This window comes from Harpia harpyja, chromosome 10, assembly GCF_026419915.1.
Source record: "Harpia harpyja isolate bHarHar1 chromosome 10, bHarHar1 primary haplotype, whole genome shotgun sequence".
Taxonomy (NCBI): domain Eukaryota; kingdom Metazoa; phylum Chordata; class Aves; order Accipitriformes; family Accipitridae; genus Harpia; species Harpia harpyja.
Window position 1 is genome coordinate 37,071,400 of NC_068949.1, and position 21,056 is coordinate 37,092,455.

General features: G+C 51.2%; 1 protein-coding gene across 4 annotated transcripts; it reads left to right on the top strand.

Annotated features, from left to right (window-relative positions):
- The first annotated feature begins 277 nt into the window (after positions 1–277).
- On the top strand, positions 278–20,386 carry ADRB1 (adrenoceptor beta 1). 4 transcript variants are annotated; one of them, XR_008236950.1, is made up of 4 exons: positions 286–1,601; positions 11,093–11,147; positions 14,495–15,427; positions 19,619–20,386. XR_008236950.1 is itself a non-coding variant. In XM_052799493.1 (3 exons), the coding sequence occupies exons 1-3, from the start codon at positions 303–305 to the stop codon at positions 14,542–14,544; spliced, it is 1,404 nt and encodes a 467-aa protein (XP_052655453.1). In that variant the 5' UTR covers positions 286–302; the 3' UTR covers positions 14,545–18,617. The 4 variants fall into 4 exon arrangements, 3 of the variants coding, with proteins under 3 accessions (XP_052655452.1, XP_052655453.1, XP_052655454.1); XM_052799493.1 differs by lacking the exon at positions 19,619–20,386 and having other exon boundaries at positions 14,495–18,617; XM_052799494.1 differs by lacking the exons at positions 14,495–15,427; positions 19,619–20,386 and adding an exon at positions 12,554–13,213 and having other exon boundaries at positions 287–1,601.
- Positions 20,387–21,056: the final 670 nt, after the last annotated feature.

The window sequence follows — 21,056 nt, forward strand, 5'->3', positions numbered from 1 at the left end:
GGTTTGGGGGGGGGTCCGCTGCTTGGCACGGCGCAGGCAGGACCGCAGGCAGCGCGCTGCCGGCGGGGCGCGGGCAGCGCGCGGGCGGGGCGGGGCGGCTGGGCTCGGCTCCTCCCCCCCACACCCCTCCCCCGGGCGCCGATTGGCGGCGGGCGGGCGGTGACGCGCGGAGGGGCGGGGCGGGCCGGCGGAGCGGCGCGGCGCGGCGCGGGGCCATGCGGCAGCCCCGGGGCGGCGGCGGCGGCGGCGGCGGAGCCGCTTATCCTGCCCGCGGTGCGGCGGCCGGAGCGCCCCGCACAGCCATGGGCGATGGGTGGCTGCCGGGCGAGTGCGGCCCCCAGAACCGCTCCGTCGGCGTCGGGGTGACGGCGGCAGCGGGCGGGAGCAGGCAGCTGTCCGCCGCCGCCGCCGCCGCCGCCGCCGAGCTGCTGTCGCAGCAGTGGGCCGTGGGTATGAGCCTGCTGATGGTTCTGGTGGTGCTGCTGATCGTGGCCGGTAACGTGCTGGTGATCGCGGCCATCGGGCGCACGCAGCGGCTGCAGACCCTCACCAACCTCTTCATCACCTCGCTGGCCTGCGCCGACCTGGTGATGGGGCTGCTGGTGGTGCCCTTCGGGGCCACGCTGGTGGTGCGGGGCACCTGGCTCTGGGGATCCTTCCTCTGCGAGTGCTGGACCTCCCTGGACGTGCTCTGCGTGACGGCCAGCATCGAGACCTTGTGCGTCATCGCCATCGACCGCTACCTGGCCATCACCTCGCCTTTCCGCTACCAGAGCCTCATGACCAAGGGCCGGGCCAAGGGCATCATCTGCACCGTCTGGGCCATCTCCGCCCTGGTCTCCTTCTTGCCCATCATGATGCACTGGTGGCGGGACGAGGACCCCCAGGCGCTGGAGTGCTACCAGGACCCGGGCTGCTGCGACTTCGTCACCAACAGGGCTTACGCCATCGCCTCGTCCATCATTTCCTTCTACATCCCCCTCCTCATCATGATCTTCGTGTACCTCCGGGTGTACCGGGAGGCCAAGGAGCAGATTAGGAAGATCGATAGGTGCGAGGGCCGATTCTACGGCAGCCACGAGCAGCCGCAGCCGCCCCCGCCCCCTCACCCTCACCACCAGCCCATCCTCGGCAACGGCCGAGCCAGCAAGCGGAAGACCTCCCGCATCATGGCCATGAAGGAGCAGAAAGCCCTCAAGACTTTGGGCATCATCATGGGGGTGTTCACCCTCTGCTGGCTCCCTTTCTTCCTGGTGAACATCGTCAACGTCTTCAACAGGGACCTGGTGCCGGACTGGCTCTTCGTTTTCTTCAACTGGCTGGGCTACGCCAACTCCGCTTTCAACCCCATCATCTACTGCCGCAGCCCTGACTTTCGTAAGGCCTTCAAGAGGCTGCTCTGCTGCCCGCGGAAAGCCGACCGGCGGCTGCACGCCGGCGGCGGGGAGCTGGCCCGCCTGCCCGGGGGCTTCGTCAGCACCGTTGGGTCCCCCGAGCGCAGCCTGGGAGGGACCTGGTCCGACTGCAACGGGGGCACGCGGGGCGGCAGCGAGTCCAGCCTGGAGGAGAGAAATAGCAAAACGTCCGATTCGGAGTCCAAGGTATAGGGGGGAGGCGTGGGGGGCCACGTCGGGCCCGGGGCAGGGGGAGAGGCAGGCAGGGAGGCACACGGGAGCGGAGAAATCCCCGGCAGCTGCCTGGTGGTAAAGCTAATGGCAAGCCAAACTCATCCCTGTCTTAGCGAGGAGAGAGCGGCTGTTTACTTAGGAATAAAAACAGGTGAACTCGTGTACGACATACCTCATCCGAAACTACAGCAAACAGGAAACCCACTGACCGGAGAACAAAGAAAATAAACAGCCCGTCCCAAAGATAGCCAGCTTATGTTTAGGAGAAGTGCTTTCGGAAGGGGCTGTGGTTCACTCGGGTGAGTTGTCCCAGGACCGTGCCGGTGGTTGAACCTGAGCGTGGAGGTGCCGGCTCTTGGCCGCCGAGTTTGGCTGCGGCGGGGGGTCCCAGCCGTCCCCCGCCTCGCCCGGGGCTGTCGGACACCCCAGGTTTCACTCCCTCACCCGCAGCACCGGGCAGTTTTTGGGGAGGCGCAGGGTCCGTGCTGCAGGTGCTCCAGGCGGAGAGTACGGCCCCGCGGGCAAGATGAGTTTTAAGCTCAGAGTAGCTGTGCTCCCCTCTTCCACAGAGTAGCGATGGAGAGAAATAATGAGTAATGAATGAGGAGCACAGGTATATTTCGAAAGGGGGTAAAAAAAAAAACCCAGTCCACGCTCTCGTGCTTTTTCCCTCTGCATCAGCAAGCAGCGAGTTATTGTGCTTATCTCCTTCGGCCAGACAATAGCAGTCAGGCTGAGAAACTTCTACCTCAAACTGTGCATATTGTACAGGGGAATAAACAGGCCATGTTTATATTAAACAGCATATTTACATACCACTAATAGTATTTTATGAACAGGGGGGTGGGTGGCGAGGAGCCTTCTGAGGCTTGTTCATTGTAATTATGGATGAACGGGGAGGGGGGGGAAATCCTGGCAACAACAAAAATTTACTGCACATTTTTTTGAAAATGGCGACAAAGCTGTTTTTTGCACAGTGTTAAGAGTCGTAATGTTATTTGAAGATGTTACTTGCACACACGTACACACACGCAAATTAAAAATGAAAGGGAGGTTTGAATAACGCTGACCCTGAAACCGATTTCTGGTTTTGTCTGATCTGTTACAGTTTGATTGAGAGAGTGACTTTTTCTATATTAGTTTATGAAGGTACTGTAAATATATCCATATTATAAATTAAAATATCTTAAGAGACTTTATTATTTTTATTTCCAAATGCCCACGTGAATCTGCTGTTATTTTAGCACTTGTGTGTCATTTCCATTTTCCTCTCTGTGTGTGTTTTATAACATATTTATACTCTGGTGCAATTTACTACTGTGTAAGTAATTGGTCTATGTGCAATAAATACCATTGCAGCACAAGCAAGCGTGTCTCTATAGGTTTCGAAACAATACCTACCTATAATGGGAAGAACAGCATTTGTTTTTCTCCAAAGATGGCTCAGATTACCAATACAACTCTATCTAATGGTTTTTCCTGACACAGTATTGTAAAAAACGTGTTTGAAACCCAATAAGGTTGTGTTCCTGTTGCACCGAGGTCTGCTGACTTCCCTTAAAATTAATGGCTAAAGACAAGGTGTTTCCACTCTGATAATGAATACACTCATTTTCTGTAACTGTTCCTTTCTAGAATATATTCTTTTTTGTTGTTGTTGTTGTTGTTAGGAGTACGCAGCTGGGAGTCAGGAGACCAGAATATTTAAGATTACAGAGGATGTTTAATTTGAAAGCTAAAAATGGGCTCGAGTAGAAGGAAATCTCCATATGCGGTACACGCTACCCCACAAGTAAGCCCACCTCGTGCTGATGGTGGGCCCGATCCTGCCCGAGCGAGGTGGGTGGTGTGCGCTCAGCGGGACCAGGTCCCAGTGCTGAGCATGGAGGTCGGGAGAGACCCCTGCCCGAAAAGCAGCCGGAGGAGGCTCGTGCCCTGCAAGGGGAGATGGCAGCCAGGCAGTCGGTCACAGGACTCCAGACTTTGGTTCCCTCTTACTGTAAGAAAGGAGTTAACCTCTGAGGGAATGGCTGGGGCATAACTGGAGCAGGATCGGACTCTGGGACAGACTTAAACGCCACTGAAACCTTTTCTGTGTCACTGGGTGAAATAAAACTACCTAGTTTGTAGATCATAAAGCTAATGGTCATGTGCAGTGTGGCTTCAGTGTGCTGCTGACAGTCACATATTCCTTGGGGGCCAGATTATGATAACTGAATGTTATATTGCGGACTGATCCAAGTAAGGAGGTACTGTGAACAGAAGGGCTGCAGGTTTGCGTCCCTGGTCCAAAAGATTGTCTTCCTTTATTGCTTTATGAAGGTACGCTGTATCCTTGTGGTTTCATGAAGTTTTTCATTACTGCAGTGAATGCATGGCACATAGAGCAACAGGAAGGCAGTGCCGAATGAAAGTGAAGCCGTTTTTAGCTTTATGAAACTCAAAAGTATAGTTAAATTAGAAATCAGCTCCCAGGAAGAGCACTTCCCAAAGCGAGTTCTTTAGGGTGGTGGTCAACGGTTTGTTTTGGAAACCATTTGTTCATTTTTTTTGTTTTAAAAGTTAAGGAATTTGTCCTTTGCCATTTCTAATGATGTATTTTCAGGGAGGAAAAAAAAACCTCAAACAAGTTACACTTTTTATGCAAGGGCAAAATGAAGGGACCAGGGAAGTAAATAATACTTTTCCATTGATGTTACTGGGGTTCGGTGTGAGCTGCAGTTAATGATGTCTCCCTTGATAATAGTGAAATGGGCTTCTTAAAATGCCGGGGTGACATCAGACCAGGTGCTAAGTGAAGTAGGCTCTGCCACCAAGTGATTTTTTTTTTTTTTTAATCTGTTTTTGTCTGCGATTCCACCAAAGACAGCAGGACCAAAAGGGTGCACGGGATGGCAATGTCTGATGCCAGCAACTGCGGTGAGATGTTGGCTGCGCATGTCGGGATCGGGATGGGATGGGGAGGCAGCAGTGCCCTCCTCCTCTGCATTGGGGATCGCATAAATCAGTTCACATACTTAATTTTAACCATCCAAACGCTCGTGTCCTTAGATTTTAAAAAGTGATGAAAGTTTTGGCTCAACAGGGTCTGACTTTGGTGGGAAATTTTTGGCCAGAACCGGCTCGGCTTTTGCCAAATAGCTGTGCTGGGTCATGCTTCCCCTAGACAAGTGTAATGGCATTGAGAAGGTGAAAGGTAGGATGAGTTTTGCCCATCGGCCTCCGTAGGCCCCGCTGTGTGAGCAAAGTGGTCAGGATTTGTCTGCCGTTGAATTTTAGCCAGTCGAGGACCTGCTGGAAGGGTCTGGAGGCGGGCACGTTGTGTCCCTTCGTAGACAGCTAAGATAATCCACCTGGCAGCGTGGATGGCGGGTGCCGGTCCGTCTCGCACGGTGCAAAAAGACGGTGGCACAGTAACGGTGCGGACAGAGCAGGACATATGGCATGCACGTGTGCGAGGACGGGGAGGCTGCTGGCGAGCAGTCTGCCGTGGATCACGCTCAGAACAGGCTGTTCTCCGCGGTGAAGAAGGATACTCTGAAAAGTGTTACAGGGCAGCTGAAATAGTCCGGAGGCAGTGAGTCAAACACTCACGATGAATATTTTTTTCTGACAAAAACCAGACATGGATTAGCGATTGGAGCTGCAGGTCAGAAAGTATAGGTGGTAGGCATGCGGCTGCACACGTACGTGGGCAGGAAAGTAACAGCAAAGAGCCGCAGGCCTGCAGCGAAGGGAGACACAGGTAAAACAGAAATCCACTCAGAGAAAAACGTCCTGTGTCTGCCAGGACCAAAATTATTTGGCGAGGGTGCCTGAGACTTCCACGTGCAAGATGCCTGATTCTCAAAGGCGCCGGCTGCACGCTAAGCAGTGTTTGCTCAGCACTTCTGAAAAGAAGGCTGCATCTCTCCACGTGCTTAAATGGGAATATATTGGGTGGAAACCCTGGCTTGAGTTTTCCCTGTGTTCAGGAAAGTTAAGGATGTTTCAGACATGCAGCGGGCTGTCGAAGTGGCTGCAGAAGGACCTCCGCACCGGTGAGAGCTGCACAAAAGCACTCCTGAAAATTCACTGCGCTTTGAGGCCGTGACCCTCGGCATCAACTGACTGTAGCTCCAAGCGGTAACTGGTGAACGAATGAAACTATGTGCAAAAAACATGGCTTAAAATTGTGAACTGCGCCCATGGCGCACACAGCATTTGACAGCATCAGCCGGGTGTTTGTGATACAGCACGCACCGGTTCTTCTGCAAACGCTGCTTTCCCTTTTGGGTGTGCACGTGTTTTCAAGTATGAGGACAACTTTTTTATCAGCTTCCCCCCCCCCCAAACCCTATCTGAAGTCGGTTTTATTAATAACTTTTAAGTGGCTATTTTGCAAACCTTCCTTATGCTGCACGCTTTCCTAATTTATTGTAATTTCCCGTCCGTTGGAGTGCACTTACTTCCTTTATGTAATATATCAGCTGCAGGGCTGGAAATTGTGTAGCTATGAACCGAAAGAGCAGACTTTCTTGAGGCCAAACGCGGTCAGGCATCATTGCCACTGGGAGCAGAATTTGACCTGATAATCTAATCTTATAGGAGAGACTATCTCCAGAAAAGTATTGTTACCAGGAGTAAATGACCTCTGCTAATGAAGCTGGAGCAATTAGTCCTATTCAAAGCTGTCAAGAAAACGTTAACTGCTAAACAACAGTTAACATGGGATAGCTCAAATAATGAGTGTTTTGTTTGCTGGTGTGTGTTAGGTGATGTGTTGGGAAATAATTATCCTTTGACTAGCAGCCAGCTTTGTACTAATCAGAAAGGAGAAGTCATGTTCTCTTTGAAGGATTATACCTAAAAATAGTTCTGTTACCGCCACATCAACAAGCGAAATGAAGCAAATTGACGGAGATGTACACACCTTCTTAACATTTCACTTTTCGTCCTAAAAACTCATTGTTCAGCTGGAACTTTCTGTTTGATCGTGTCAAAAGCACTAATGTGATCTCCTCCAACAGCACTAAGCACACTCCCCGCAAGGAGCATTATCCTATGCACCACTGACTTGCTTTCAGAGCCTGCCAAGTTCCCAAACACCCCAGGAGGAAGTAAGGAGTCTTTCTCTTTATATAAACAACCACATATAATGTAAGATCAACAATATTTGTGATAATCGTCTCACAGAAGAAATCGATATGCTTTTTGTTTGAGATGTTTGTACGCCTGCCCATCCGTGAGGAGCAGCTGTGGTAACAGCAGGTGATTTATTCGTGCAATTCAGTTACTTCAGGCTGTCAAACTGTGCTTGAAAAAGTGACCAAGATGGGAAAAGGGTAAAAAAAGGTGATGCTGGCAAGCAAACCCGGGATTATCATTGCGAACAGCAAAAACTGGGGCATCTTTGGCCATGCTATAGGTGTTGCCTCTTACTGGTAAAGTCTATTTTATTTGGTTTGGATAGGGATGCACCAGGCAGATGCGCTGTAGAAACACAGGTTAAGAAGTGTGAGAGGTAAGACGCTTTCCATACAGGACCGTGCCACCAAGGGACGGGCAGCTGAAACATGCCCCAAAGATCCCTAAAAGTTTTTCTTACTCTTTTTGGCTAACAGCAGCAGACTAAAGCACACCCGAGCCGCTTCTCAGACGGCGTAAAGCCGCGCAGCTCCCTGGCCACCCATGGCTCCCGGGACACAAACCTCCCTCTTAGCATCACCCCCTCCCCTCTGCGGGGCTCCAGTTGGACCTGGAGCCTCCCGCATCCCGCAGCCGTCATCCTCCTGCGCGGTGCCAAGCAGGAGGTGCCCCGTGGCACCCCGGGGTGCAGGTGTGCCCGCGCTGCCTCGGCTGTGCCGGGCGTGCTGGTGCAAGCTGCCGGCCGCCCCGCTCCCCTGAGTCACTGCTCCGTCCTGCAAACACCAGCGACAGAATCGAGCCCGCCGTGCTGGAAATGCAAGAGTGTTTGGGTTTGTTACGTAAACTGGCGATCGGCTTCCCGGTTCATGAAAACTGGCAGCTTGGTACGCACGTTCGCTTCGCAAACTGCCGTTTTGTTTTCCTGCCCACTCGGCTCCCACGTTTTTTGTGGACGTCTGTGCTCGCTTGTCCTTAGCACCCAGCAGCACGAGTTTTTCAGCCGTGCCCCGGCAGCAGTCTGCATGCAGACGTGAATGGTACCAGATGCCGGGCAGTGTCTGGGTTTGGTCATACCTATTCCTTCCAGGGCTGATGCTCGGAGTTATTAATACCAGCTGCACCAAAGTGCAAAAGTGCCAGACAAATAGGAAATGAGTCCTGACCTCCAGGTCCACAACCTGAAGGAGGAAACAGAAGTTTACCCAGACTTTTGCCATTGCCATGGTTAGCAGCACATCTCAGACGTAATGGTGTGCCTTTCCCCTCTGATCCTGTGTAATGCACTGAATCCTGTTGTCCTTAATGAGATTAAATGAGGATTTTCTACTAGTGCTCCAGCCATTAGCCACTGTTGTGCGTCTCTAGGCAGTGATGTACCTTTGCATGCCTGGCCCAGTGTCTCTTTAAAGCCATGATAGACTTCTTCCTAGCAAAATTGTTTTGATAATTGGTCTTAAGCTCGTTGGCTCAGTGCTTTGAAAGGCAGATTTAAGTGTATACACCAAAGAGGCAATCAGACCCACTGAAGAGCTCAAAATCTCAGCAGCTGCTAGGTGTATAAATATTTCAGCTACCAACAAGTCATTCTGCAGGGCCAGGCGAGTGCTGCAGCCCCCTCAGAGCCTGTCACCTGCCCTCCCTCAAAGTGGGACTGCAGAATACCCTGCCACTGTAAGGAAAAATTGCAGGGACGGTGCAATAGCTCATGACAAAAGATTTGCCAGGTGGTAAGATTTAAACAGTGCTTTGTGGCCAAAATTTCAAGAGTGCTTGTTAAGAAGAAGGAATTGAGAGAAGCCCCTGGCACGATTTCCTAGCCGGGAAGGGAGAACAATGTTCTGGGCTAAATTTTCTACGTACGGATGAAGAGCCCCTCGTTGACTGGTCCAGTGAGAGTTACAGATGCCACCAGCACCCTGTGCAAGCCACGGTGGTGGACAAGCGCCGTCCGCCCCAGTCACCCCTGGGGACAGCTCATGGTGCCCCCAGCCACCCTCCCTCTGCTCCCATTTGGGTGTATAACGTGCCCCCCTCTCACCTGCCCGAGCATCAGAGGGGACCCCAGAGGTGTCCTGCGACACAAAGGTGTGTGCCAGCCTGTGTCCCCCCTTGGGGCTTGCCGACCCACCGTCATTGTGCTGCGGAGGGAGGAGCGCTTCCTCTTGGACTGGAGCAGGTAAACTGGGAGACGTCCCACAAAGCTCCCATTGTTTAACAGCTCGCCCGCTCGCAGAGCCCGCCTTCAGCGAGGGATTTTTTGTTTGTTTGTCTGTCCTTCCCCTAAACACTCGCTTGGGAGTCATCAAATAAAATCTCAATTAGCTGGCTTACGACACGAAGCGTGGTGTGGGCTGTGTTCCCTGGCACGGAGCTACCCTTACTGGGGTACGGCGGCGGAGGGGAGAGGGAGGCAGGAGGGGCCACGGGGGGACCTGTTGTCTGAAGCATCGCTGGTACCCTGGCAGGTTTCCATCACCAGACTAGGACAGCCACAACACCAGTGCACCCAGGCTGCCCCTGAAATCCCGGATCCTGACACAGGAGCATCCGATCTGCTCACAAACCAGCTCGCCTCAAATACTGGGGCTTTTCGGAGCTTTTATGTAATACTCAGTGCAAGGCAGCTGCTGCTGCAGTAATTGCCAGTAACAACTGGTATTGTAACACCGCTCTAAACCACCTCCAGAGCATCCACGGGAGAGGTTTTGTTCCTGTTTCACTGCCAGGTGGTTCCCAGCTAGCTGGCAATGGGGTGAACGCATGTCTGTGGTTCTCAGCATCAGCCCATCCAAGCCAGGGCTGGTGCTCGCACTCTGCCCTCCATAGCATGTCCCGCTGCCCGGACTGGGACTGCTGCCTGGGCAACCGGTGGGCAATGGGCTCCCCTGGCTGAAAACCAGCCCTTCCAGAAAAGGTTTGTTTCAGCTGATTCACGCAGGTTGCATGAACACAGGTAATGGCACGAGGGGCATGGGAACGTGCAGAGCAACGGGGCTGACATCATGTTTTGGTTGCAGCCTGGATTTGGATCCATCACTGTGATCACAAACCTCATGTCTGGCGGTGATGCTGCAGAAGCTGAGACCCAGACCAGCACCTCTGGCCTGTCGTTTTGCCTGACCTGCATTGGAAAAGTGAGACTCACCACCTAAACCTTCCCTCCCTTCAGGGGCCACACTGAATATTATATTCAGAAGCTTAATGACTAAGCCATTAAGCTTCTCATTGCATGTGAAAAGTGAGAAAAAATTTAGTTTTGCACAAATATTCATGCGATAGAAGAAAACATGATTTAAGTCTGATTATCCACTGGGTAACTATACCACAGTGAAGAGTGTGGGACAGACTCCTCAACTTCTGGCAGCGATCTGGACCAAGGGAGCTGAAAGAGCAAGTCAAGTACCAGGTGACAGCACTAAGCTGTCCCCAACTGCAAGAGGGTGACATGGCAACGAGCCACGGGCAGTGGAAAAATAATCCCCCAGGAAGAGCGGCTCTGTTTGCAAAATGTCTTTGTGTGCATCCCAACACTGATGGGCACAATTGAGCTGTTAGTGATTTGTGAGTAATCCCCATCGTGCGTGTCTTCTGGCGGATGGTGTTTAACCACTTTTATTCCTGCACACTTCGCTTATGTGGAAGCAAGGAATGCAGTGATAAAAAGGCTGGAATAATTTCAGTGCTGGATAGTTTCCATTAATATATTTCTCGTTATATAACACTGCCATCAGTGTACAAAACGTGCTAAGGTGCCTTTTAGGAAGGTGGAACATTTCTGCGTGGCCATAATTAAGAAAGTTGTGTTGTAGAGCAAGCTGGGCTTTGATCAGATACTTTTTAATTGCACTGGATGTGCTTGGGCTTTTGCATGGTATGGATTTCTTTGCCTTTACATTACGAGGCACCTCATAAATTAAATGGTTGATGTTGTCAAATGCATGCCATTAGCACTCTGAACAGATAATCCCTTCGGTGGCCTCATCGCAGTCTATCGCAGGGCCTGTCTCCAGATAAGGGCCTGGAAGAAGAACAATGGTGCTCCGAGCTCCCAGGGACCTCCACTCTTCGGTTCTGCACTTCAGAAGAGAAAAATTATCATTATCTGCATGGCTCAAGCTCCCTTTGAAATGCGGTTATTTTTTACTCATACACTCCAAGTATTTTTTACATGATATCAGTGAGAAACTGGAAACCCCCTTTGAGAAGAGAAAGATTTCCTGCAGCCCTACTACTAAAGAAAATGGATAGATCAAGTAGTAAAGTTCAATGACTTACTTAGCATTAAATAAGAAAGAGAATAATGAATTGGATTTTGTGTGCCTGTTTTTCCTCTGCAGGGAACAGTCAGGCTAATGGATTTTCATTGCCTTCTGCTTCTGTTCATCAATCTAGGTGAGTTCAAAACACTGCTGCCTTTTTGCGCTCTCCCTTCCCTGCTCACTTGTCACAACTTCAAGTATTTGGAGCTTAGCAAACACATCGGTTTCCTACCATCAACGCCATCCTGACCGGTGAGGAGAACATGCGGGGTTAACCCCCTTCATCCAGGGATGACTTGTGGCCTGCCGTGTGGACATTGTGTTTTATGCTAGATAGCTGCAAGAAGGCAATTCCTTACTTAGGGTGGACACTAGTTTCCTACTATTATGAGCTCAGGCTTTAACGTCCTTCAAGAGAGCCATTGTTTCCCCACTGGGTTCACCAAAACCTGGTTGGGTCTCCAAACCCCTCCTTTGTTTACGGGCTTTGCCGAGCGCGCCGTAGGGAATTTTATTGGGGAAGGAAGGGAGGTGATGTAGGAGGAAACTATTACAAAGCTATATAACATAAACAACTTTCTCATGTAAACTCCAACCACCGCTTGGCAAGGAAGAGGTTAAAGCTAGGGGGTGGATGGGGGGACTCGTTAGGGCAAAGATATAAATAGCAAGTCGGGAAGCCTGGGGAGGGACACAGGGGAAGGGGAAGCGATTAGTTGACCCTAGGTGGGGTGGGCTCCCTGGGCTTGCTGAAAGCCCTCTGCTGCTCTGCCCGTGGGGTTAGGACCTGGGTCCTCCCTGAGGCATCCCAAAGCAGGGGGATGCTCAGATGGAAACCCTGCATAACTGACTGGGAGCCATATTTGTTCAAAGGTGAACCTGAAAGGTGTTTGGGTCACCTCAGGACTTTCTGCAGAGCCAGAAAGTGCTGCTGCTCCTGCCTGCACCTTCCTGCCCCAAACCTTCGCTGGGCCCGCCAGCGCCTGCCCAGAGCTGGGGAGCTGCTCTCTGCCTGCTCGGATGGTCGGAGCAGGATTTCCGTTTTCCTACCAGCCTTGGTGCTTCAGGCTTTCTGGTCTGTTTTTTGTCCAAATGGGAAACGCATAATGAGAAACTGTTTAAACAACTTATGGTACAAGGAAACTCGCTGGAGTAAAGTACAACATTATAATTTATTTCCAAGGAAATGATGCACTCTCCAAAAGCACTCCACTCAAGCACTGTGATTTAAAGTTGCAGGATAATAGCTGGCCATCTTCAGTGCTGCCTGCAGCCCTCATCTAGGTCTGAGCGTGGTGCACGAGGAGGGCAGGAGTCTGCCAAGATCATCCATGCTGCTGTCTGGTCTTGCCACCAGCAACCATTCATCAGCAGGTTATTGCAGATCTTTGCACACAGTGAGATGCTCGATGTAGGTATAACTCTGCTGGTGATGAGGCGCCAGGCAATGTTATATAAACTCTGTGCCAACGGATATGTTAAGATATACACAAATGTTAACAAGGGCGTTTCCTTAACAATGTTTTAAACCACCCATAGCAGCTATGTGGACCCAGATGACAAAGTGCAGAGAGTGACCAAGCGAAGGACCATCTCCCCTAGCCCCCAGGCTGTGAGTAAGTTTGGTACCTAGGCACAGTTGAATGCCTGAGGTTCAGGGAGGGTCAGGCTGTTAGAGCTGTCCTGACTGTGGGTTTGCTTGCATGGGTGGGTCTGGACAGCCTGGTGCTGGCGAAGGAAAGCCCAGGAACCACCGAAGCCCCGGAGGAATTCTCTTGTTCTATTTCCAGCCCTGCTTTTTAAGATAGGCCTTCAGATCAGATGCATTTCTGAAGCTTATCTGCGTGAATATTTGACTGCTTATCCAAACAGAACAAAAACCTTCAAACCTTCTGAGGTCCATCCATCAAAAGCCTTATCTCCCCATGTCACCGTTCAGCTCCTGGCCGCTGCCACTGGGAGCCTCCCACCAGCCGGGGCTCAGCTCTGCCCACTGGCTTCCCATCTCCCCTCTCCGGGCGGCTTCGCGGCATTATCCACGGTCACCTCCTTGGCTCCCTGCTGCTTCAGTGATGGCCTCTGCATTGCATGCAGGAGCGGCAGGCCTGGGCTGCTGCATGGTCTACAGCCAGCCAGCATCCCAACGGGCTGCATTTGCGCTGCCGTATCGCAGCCCATCGTCTCCATCCCACACACGTGTAGCCACAGCCACGACCAGAGCAGAGCACACTGACTCTGCTTGGCCCCAAGAAAGGAGAACATTTGTCTTTTTTTATGGGATATTAATGAAGCCTGGATAAAGAATGCAGTCTCCTCTGTCTGAGGTTCAAAGACCAAAATATCCAAGGAGAATATTTCTAATCCCTTCTCTGATAAACAGGAGGTTTTGTAACAGGCCCCCTAAATCCCAGCTGTTGGGTCGGGGAGGAGGGGGTGTCAGCCCTCACCACCTGTAAGCCACTGGTCTCCTCTGGCAGAGGCATCCTCACCGCTGCAGTGGGGCTGCTTGAGATCTCAGATAGCACCCCTAAAAACCCAGGTGGGCTCTGCCCTTAGGTAGCTGAGCACAGCACGTGAGCCACAGGATGCACTGGGAACACGGGAAGCGCACAGCAGGGGCACCAGCATCAGCAGCCCCGTGGAGGTTCCTGGCTGGGTAAAACAGCCGCACAGTTAGTCTTATGCCCAATTTATACAATATGTTATTCAGCCTTGTCAGAAGAGCCTTTGCAGGCTTGGTATGGGGGCCACAGGACATTTCTTGCTTTGAAGCTGAGCTGGCACAAGAAGTCGTCTGCAGTCCTGCTGTCCTGTCAAAGCCGTGGCCAAAAACAACAGGGCGAAGACTTTGGAAAGAGCCACCCATCCACAGCGTAAACGAGTTTAAATGGGGACCTGGCTGGCTCAGTGCTTGAGAACAGCTTTTAAGCGCATCAGAGGTTGAAATCCTGTGCACAACGGCGGGGATCAGAGGTCTCTGCTGCTTGGTACCGCCTAGTCTTGGCCCAGATCTAGACAAGCTTCGGCATCGGGGTGGGCTTTTCCAATGGGGACTGTTCTCCTATGGTCCTTTTCACAGGAGACTGACCCGTGGCCTGTTGTTCCTCTCCTCCCTGTGGTTTTAATTTTTTTCTCTGTTTTGGTAGTCAGAAGGGTAAAACTAATTCCCATCTCATATATAACAATTAATTTGACTCAATAGCGAGAGGATAAATGTACTTTTTATACTGTGGTGTATGATAAGCTATTTATAAATATCATATCACTTCTGGGTCATCTTTAGGGTTTAAAATAAAGTTTTAATTTAAACATCATTTTCCAGTGTTGACAGATATAATAAATACATTTTTGTTCCAATAAAACCTAATTTCGACAATGTTTTGCAAAAATCGTTACAAGCTGAGGATTATTCCCCTGATTTTTTTTGCTTTGTTTGTCTCCATGCTCCAGTATTTATCTTAATGTTACATTCCATTATAGAAAAAACCATCTGTGACTGCAGTAATTCGTTCACCAAGGCCTCTGCTTAAGGGATGAGAGGATGCTCTTGAGAAGAATGATGGAGAGAGGCGTTACCTCGTGTCACAGAGGCCTTGGGGAAGTCACAGCACCTCTCTGCACCATTAAGGGACACTGTGCCTTCCTTGCAGCTCCATGGGGGACTAAAAGTTACCACCACCAGGAGATACCCTGCCTTGAAGGGGCTCAGGACACTTGTTCTGGTGCTGGCACAATGGGAGCAAAGGGGCTTGGTGGGAGCCTGAGCTCCCAGCCCTCTGTGACACCACTGCAGCGTGATGACAGCAGTACGTTAGCATTGCTTCAGGGAATCACATGTTTGTCCAACGGCCCAGGACCAGAGGGGCCTGTCCCCGGGCTCCAGCGGCACACGGGACTTCTTTTACGCTCAGACTCCCCTACTTAAATCATTCCCCCAGGTGTGAAGATGGTGGCCACCTCCTCCCCTCCGGAGCATCCCTCCTCTCTTCCAAAGGCTCCTTTTCAGGCTTCGAGACCGGTGGCAGAACCCGCCCTCAGGGCGCTGCTGCAAAGCCTGGTGGCAACTTCACGGCAATTGAGCTAACCTTGATATTCAAGGTGATCCCAAAAGAAAGCCAAGAGGGCACAGTGGGACAGATTTCGTGTCTGGAAGGTGAGATCAAACAGAAGCCCTCCATCTATAAGAGGGCTGCATTCCTGTTGCCTGAGCTAACCATCCATTGATGAGCTGAGTCCCTCCAAAATTTCTCTGGGCTTTCTCTGGTTTTCCTGCTTTCCCATGTAAACAGCTCTGAGGAAGATCTCTTTTTCTGCAATCAAACATTTTCATTCTGCAGTAAAATAGCTCTTACTTCAGCTACCATTGTATTGTGGATGCAAATGCAGCACAACAGAGCCCTTACATGTTGTGAGGTGAGTGGGCCAAATCCTGGGCTTGAACAACAAAAGTACAAGGAATGATGAGCAGGAAAAACAACTTGTTTCAAAGTGATTTAAGGCTGCTGTCTATCTTCTGAGCCCCACAGCTTACAGCCCATACTTCTCACGCTGCCTTTCTGTTAGACAGTCAAAGAGATGATGCTATTTGGAGAGCAAGTCTGTGCTGGAGACGTGCAAACACCGACGCTTGTATCCGCACGGACTGGCCTCCATCTGCGAGGAGCTCCCAGCTGCTGTGCTTAAAATACCTGGGAAAGGGGCATGCAGAAGGGGAGAGAGGTCTCCTTCTGCTGGGTTGCCATGTCGCTCAGGCTGCTTTCATGGTGACCTAGAGGACATCGTCCGGCACAGCCAGTTGCGATAATCCTTTCAGTGGAAACAGGTGCTGGAGGATAATCCTGCTGTTTTTCTTGGTTATGGTTCTCTTCAGTCACTAAGACTGAGCAAACAGGATTATCACAGCAGTGATTCAGGAGGTGAAGTTACTGGTGCTGTGCGTCCGTGGCTCTGTGGACATTTGTTTCCAAGGCAGATGCCAGCTTTGCCGAGCAGCCTGCCCCGGTGAGGGCAGCGCGTGAGCCGTCGGCGCCGAAGGGATTCGCTGGCCGGCTCCTATGGTCCTCGCTCAGATCTGTGCCGTGCCCCTCGGGGACGAGAGCCGGATCCCAGATGCAAAGCCCGTGCTCTCTACAGCTCTTCTGGAAAAATGCCTCCCCAAGCCCACGCGTTGTGAGTGGGATGGAGACCCCCGGTCTTGCGGCAGCTAGCGGCATCGCCCCAAAACCTGGCCTGGGCCAAGGCACTGGCGGGGAAGGCTTGAGGCACTGCAGACCCCCCCGGGGTTTACGGTGACCTAGCCCCTCCCTGTGACACTTCAGAGCGAGTCTGTCCCTGTGTAAGCGCTGGCTCATGCCTCCAGCAGACTTTAATGTATCGTCAGGTTTTGTTTTAAATCCCTGGAGTGCTGCACGCATCCATCCCCTCTCAGTCCTCCTCCACTGCTCTTGGAGACCAGCGTGGGCCCTGGTGACCCTCCTTGCTATGCAAAGTCAGTGCTTCTCCGTTCCTGTTTTACCACCTTTTGCTTCTGCTGATAACAGCCCTTGACACCCCTCCCTGCCCCGGGCAATTCCCTTCACCACCAGGGAAGGAGGATGACACGTAAACTTCGTGGCACCAGCCCTTACGCAGTGTCTATGCACAGACGTCTGCTCCCCTTTACTGGTTTGCTTCAGGACTTAGCTGACACCCAATTTCAGTAACAGCAAAGCAATTGAGCTTGGCTTCATGGTTTTGTGGCAATCTTGGCCCAAAGCTGTTTTAAATAACAAATTGCAAAATAAGCATATGTGTACAGAGACAAATACCAAACTGTAGGAATAGGAACTAGAGATGTGCAGCTCAGGAAGGGTTGTTAAAGCTCCAGCTTGTAGCGGTGCTGATAAGGCAGTTTCCAAGAAGTCACCCAGCCCTTAAATTCTAGAAACTCTCTCTTCCCAGGTCAATAACCTTTTAGGGACTGAATCCTGGTGTCATCCTACAACCAAACACGGTCCAGGCAGGACCTTCTGCAAGTGATATGAGAGAACGGAGAACCTGTGTTGCTAAGAAGGGGTCCAGAAACTTTCTGGTGTAGAAAACAAAAACGCCCAGTGAAAAGCACATTTGGTAATCCTGGTAGTTTGGGAAAGCACAAGAAAATGTGCTTTTGACTTCATTCTTCTTTGGGCAAGTCTCCTCCTTGCTTGAGAGGGGATCGAGGTGCCCTTAGCTGAGCTGCTGCTCTGCCCTTCCCGCGCTGCGCCGGCAGCAAGCTGCGGTGCTGCAAGGCTTGGACTCCCTCCAAAGTCTCCCCTCTTCCCTGGGAGCGATCCGTCAGCCCCGGGAGCAGGGCTCTGCACCCAGGCTGCTCCAACACCAGCTCACCTGCAGCTCCACTCCCTGCTTTTGACCAGCCTTAACTTCAGACCTGAACAGAGGCTCTTTGGAGAGAAGATTTTCCATATAATCCTCCAGCTCTGTTAGCAAAAACGTTCAATGCGGCTCTAGTGAGAGCACCAAGATGGGGCTGATTAGACTCACGCCGTTGTTTGGCTCCCTCATTTCATGGGGATTTTTAAAAATATCTTATGCAGGTGCAGGAGTTGACATAACAGAGCATGCACCGTGTTAGAGTCCATCCAGCTTGTGTGTAAACACTGCTAGTTCCTTTTTAAAACTCTTAGGAGCTGTTTCATAAACACAAAATATTTTGCTTAATTTCCAAATCATGTGCCATTTCCTTAGCAGGCCCGGTGGCGGTGGAGGAGCCACCCATGCAGATGCCGGCTGCAGCCCTGCGTCCTGCAGAACAGTCCCTCGTCCCTGCCAGAGCTGGCAGCAGAGCCAGGCAGAGGCTACCACCTGCTGGACCTTTCTCATTGACTTCTTGCTCTGAACCTCCCCATAATGCCATTGACTGACAGCACTGACCGCTTTCTGGGCAACCGCAGAAATGCTGTGTGCTGAGCATCGTGGCGCAAACACCTCTCGCTAGCTCTTCATCGATAACAGAGCTATTGAGATGAAAGCCGCGTAAACAGTGAGGATGCTCGATGAGTAGCTTTGTGGGCATGACCTGTTTGTTGCTCATTTGGGGTCTGATGTGTGTTTTACAGAGTCTGGGTGTGCTCTTTTCCTTGCTGGCCTTCAAGAACAGGGGCACCTTTCTGAGCTGAGGCAAATTGCCAGGGTTTTGCTGAATTGGGGAACCTGACATTTCCCCATCAAAACTTGCTCCTACCAAAAAAAGCAATTGGTCTTCCAACAGTCCTTAAGAAGCGGGAATAAAATTCATGCATACTGGATGGGCAGCTGCCCGAATTTGTGTGGGATCCCACACTTGCATGGAGGGTCTCGGGGGTCTTCATGGGAAGCACCCTTAGAGCATGAACCCAGCTCTGCTGTGCAATTGTGCATCATCATGCAGGCACCATTCCTGAGCAGCCAAGTCAGGTCCACAGGGCTGCTGCTTTTGTGGGGGTGCAGGACCTGGCCGGTGTAATCCAGGCAGTCCAGGGTCGTGTTTGTCCCACTCAAGGAGCTCAGCCCAATGAGTCCCATAGCTCACCCTGACTCCTGCAGCTTTGAGATTAAGGGACTTGGCACCTGCTTTGAATGGGCAAACTTTCTGGGGCAGAGACTTTGTTTTTGCACCAAGCACACTGAATGCTATCGGCGTAGTTTCCTCGCCTAGGCTTTTTTTGATTGACCTGCTCTGCTGAGCTGCCCTGAGCCTCGGCAGGTCATGCTAGCTCGCACCTACAACGTGTCAGGCTTTGGCTGCCCAGTTAGCCAGGCTCCGGGAAGGTCACTGGAAGGACTCCAGTGGCCTCAAATAGGAGTTGACTCATGCCCCATGAGATCAAAACAAAATGTCTCTGCATATGAAAAAATATTATGGAAACTGTATCATTCATGCACAAAAGCCACACTTCAAACTTTATCATATAAAATACATAATATTGTAAATAGAAAGAAAAATTGCATGAGGCCTGGTGCGCATTAAAATTGTTGGCATGTGAAAACGTCCTTTCCCATAAACACAGCTATTTTCTGGGGTCTGGTACACAAGTAGGCATGCAAAGCTAGAAAACTTGGACCTTTTCTGCACTCCTTCAAAGCACTCATTTTCTGTAGCAGTAATTAATTTCTAGACTCATCCCTTGTCTTGACAAGAGTGACCCAGAGCAAATGCTTACAATAGGGTCATCGATATGAGGCGGTGTGACAGGTATGCTTCAGGACCTCATAAATACAGCAGCAGCACCAGAGAGTGCTGCCTGGGGGCAGAGAGAGATGCTGAGAGCACCCCATGGGCAGGCTGCAGCACTTGGCTCGCTTAGGTCTTTGTGGGACATCTGACTCCGTGGTCAAATCCTGCCCCACTGATGCTGGCCAGGATTTGACCGTGATGCTCAGCAATGCAGAGTCTCTGCAATTCCCACAGCTGCCATCTGCGGCTTGATCGTATTCCAGCAATAGCTGATTGCCATGGCCCAGGGAGCAGGATTTAGCATATCACCTTGAGCAAAAGAGCAGAGGATGCCTCGGCATGCAAGGCAAATGCAACTCTAAGGGAAAAAATGGATTAGTGTGGGTATTAACCAACAATTTGTCATATAGCCTCTCAAGCCAGCTTCTGATGCTGTGAAGTGTGCAGTGAAAAGCGACGGACACCTGTGCATCTCCTCTGGCTCCTGCAAAGTTCTTCAGCGCTGGGAGCAGGTGAAGACCACCAAGGCTGTTTGCTGCTCAGCAGATGGGAGAAGCCATGATGAACACTTCAGCTGCGGACTGCAAGTGGCTCTTTCCTCTGACCATGGGGCCGTGGGGCAAACTGTAGCTCAGCCTTTCCCTCTGTGCTGTGCTTCCCTCCTCGGGCAGGAGCCTCAGGAGCTGGCTGCGGGCACTGCAGAAGCGCCGTCTGTCTCCCTGTAGGCTGGACCTGAAGCATGTTCCCTTTATCACTCTGCTGTGCCTCACTACCACCACCCTGTGACACCTCTGTGGCAGAGGGCTCCCACCGCACGCCCTCCAGCAGCTGGGCCCGAATGCAAACACCTTCAAGCTTCAAACAGTACAGAAAGCCAAGTGAAATAACCCACCTTGTCCACTACTGCAATCAAATTACCCTTTTTTTCCCCAAAACACATGCAGTCAAGGACAGCCGGTCACACCGGCCCATCGGTGATCTGCGTGCTTACAGAGCACAAGAGCTGTGAGATGGCTGATGGGCTCTCGGACTCCCATGCTCTCCTGCCCCAGTATTATGGGTTGGCTGTGGAATGTGGCTCAGCTAACTGGGCTATACTGGTTTCCTGCTGGAGTGTGTTCCTCTGACATCAGGAGACATCCAGCTGCAATGACTAAGCTCTTCTTGCATTCCAGAAATCTGACAAATAAATGTTTCTCAAAAATACACTAGTGTTTTGTTCTGGGAAACGAGTGAACCATCAGCCTGGTTCCTTTTGTGTAGGGGGCAAAACTTCACAAGGACCCGCAGGGCACCGGGCAGTAACACGAGCATCTTGCTTGCCCGCCCTCCCAGCTCGCCTCTCCTCCTTTGATGGGTTTGGAATGAGCTCTGGAGCTCTAACTGCGGAGAATAATGATGTGTGAAAGATCACTTTCATTTTTCACTCTACTTTTTTGGAAGGTGGAACATTTTACAGTTGACAGTACCATGCTAAAGCCTTATGAGGCAAGCAACTATTTTTAACCAGACGGAGACTATCTGAGAGTCTACTGCTGAATCATTTTAAACAAGGAAGAAATCATGGGATCCAAAAGTGGTGCTGGGGGGAATGGGGGTGGAAAGCCTTTCATGACGCACTTGTTCCAATAACTGTTCAATTACTTCCAGACTGTGATGACGACTATCTGAAAGTGCCTGTGGGCTCACTTCAAGTAGTGGCTGCATTTTACAAAATACTTCTGCTTTGAGAAAGAGGCAGGTGCTCAGGTTAGAGCAGCCTGAGAGGCTACCTGTGTTCGCTAACCCCCTTTGCACCCTGGACCATCCTCTGAGCCATGTCAAATGGGAGAAGACACTTGAGCATCT

Excerpts from the sequence above, each read along its gene's own strand:
- ADRB1 (XM_052799492.1), top strand. The coding sequence starts at position 303 with ATGGGCGATGGGTGGCTGCCGGGCGAGTGCGGCCCCCAGAACCGCTCC. Across the intron at positions 1,602-11,092 it reads CGTCCGATTCGGAGTCCAAG|GGAACAGTCAGGCTAATGGA; the intron begins GTATAGGGGGGA and ends TTTCCTCTGCAG.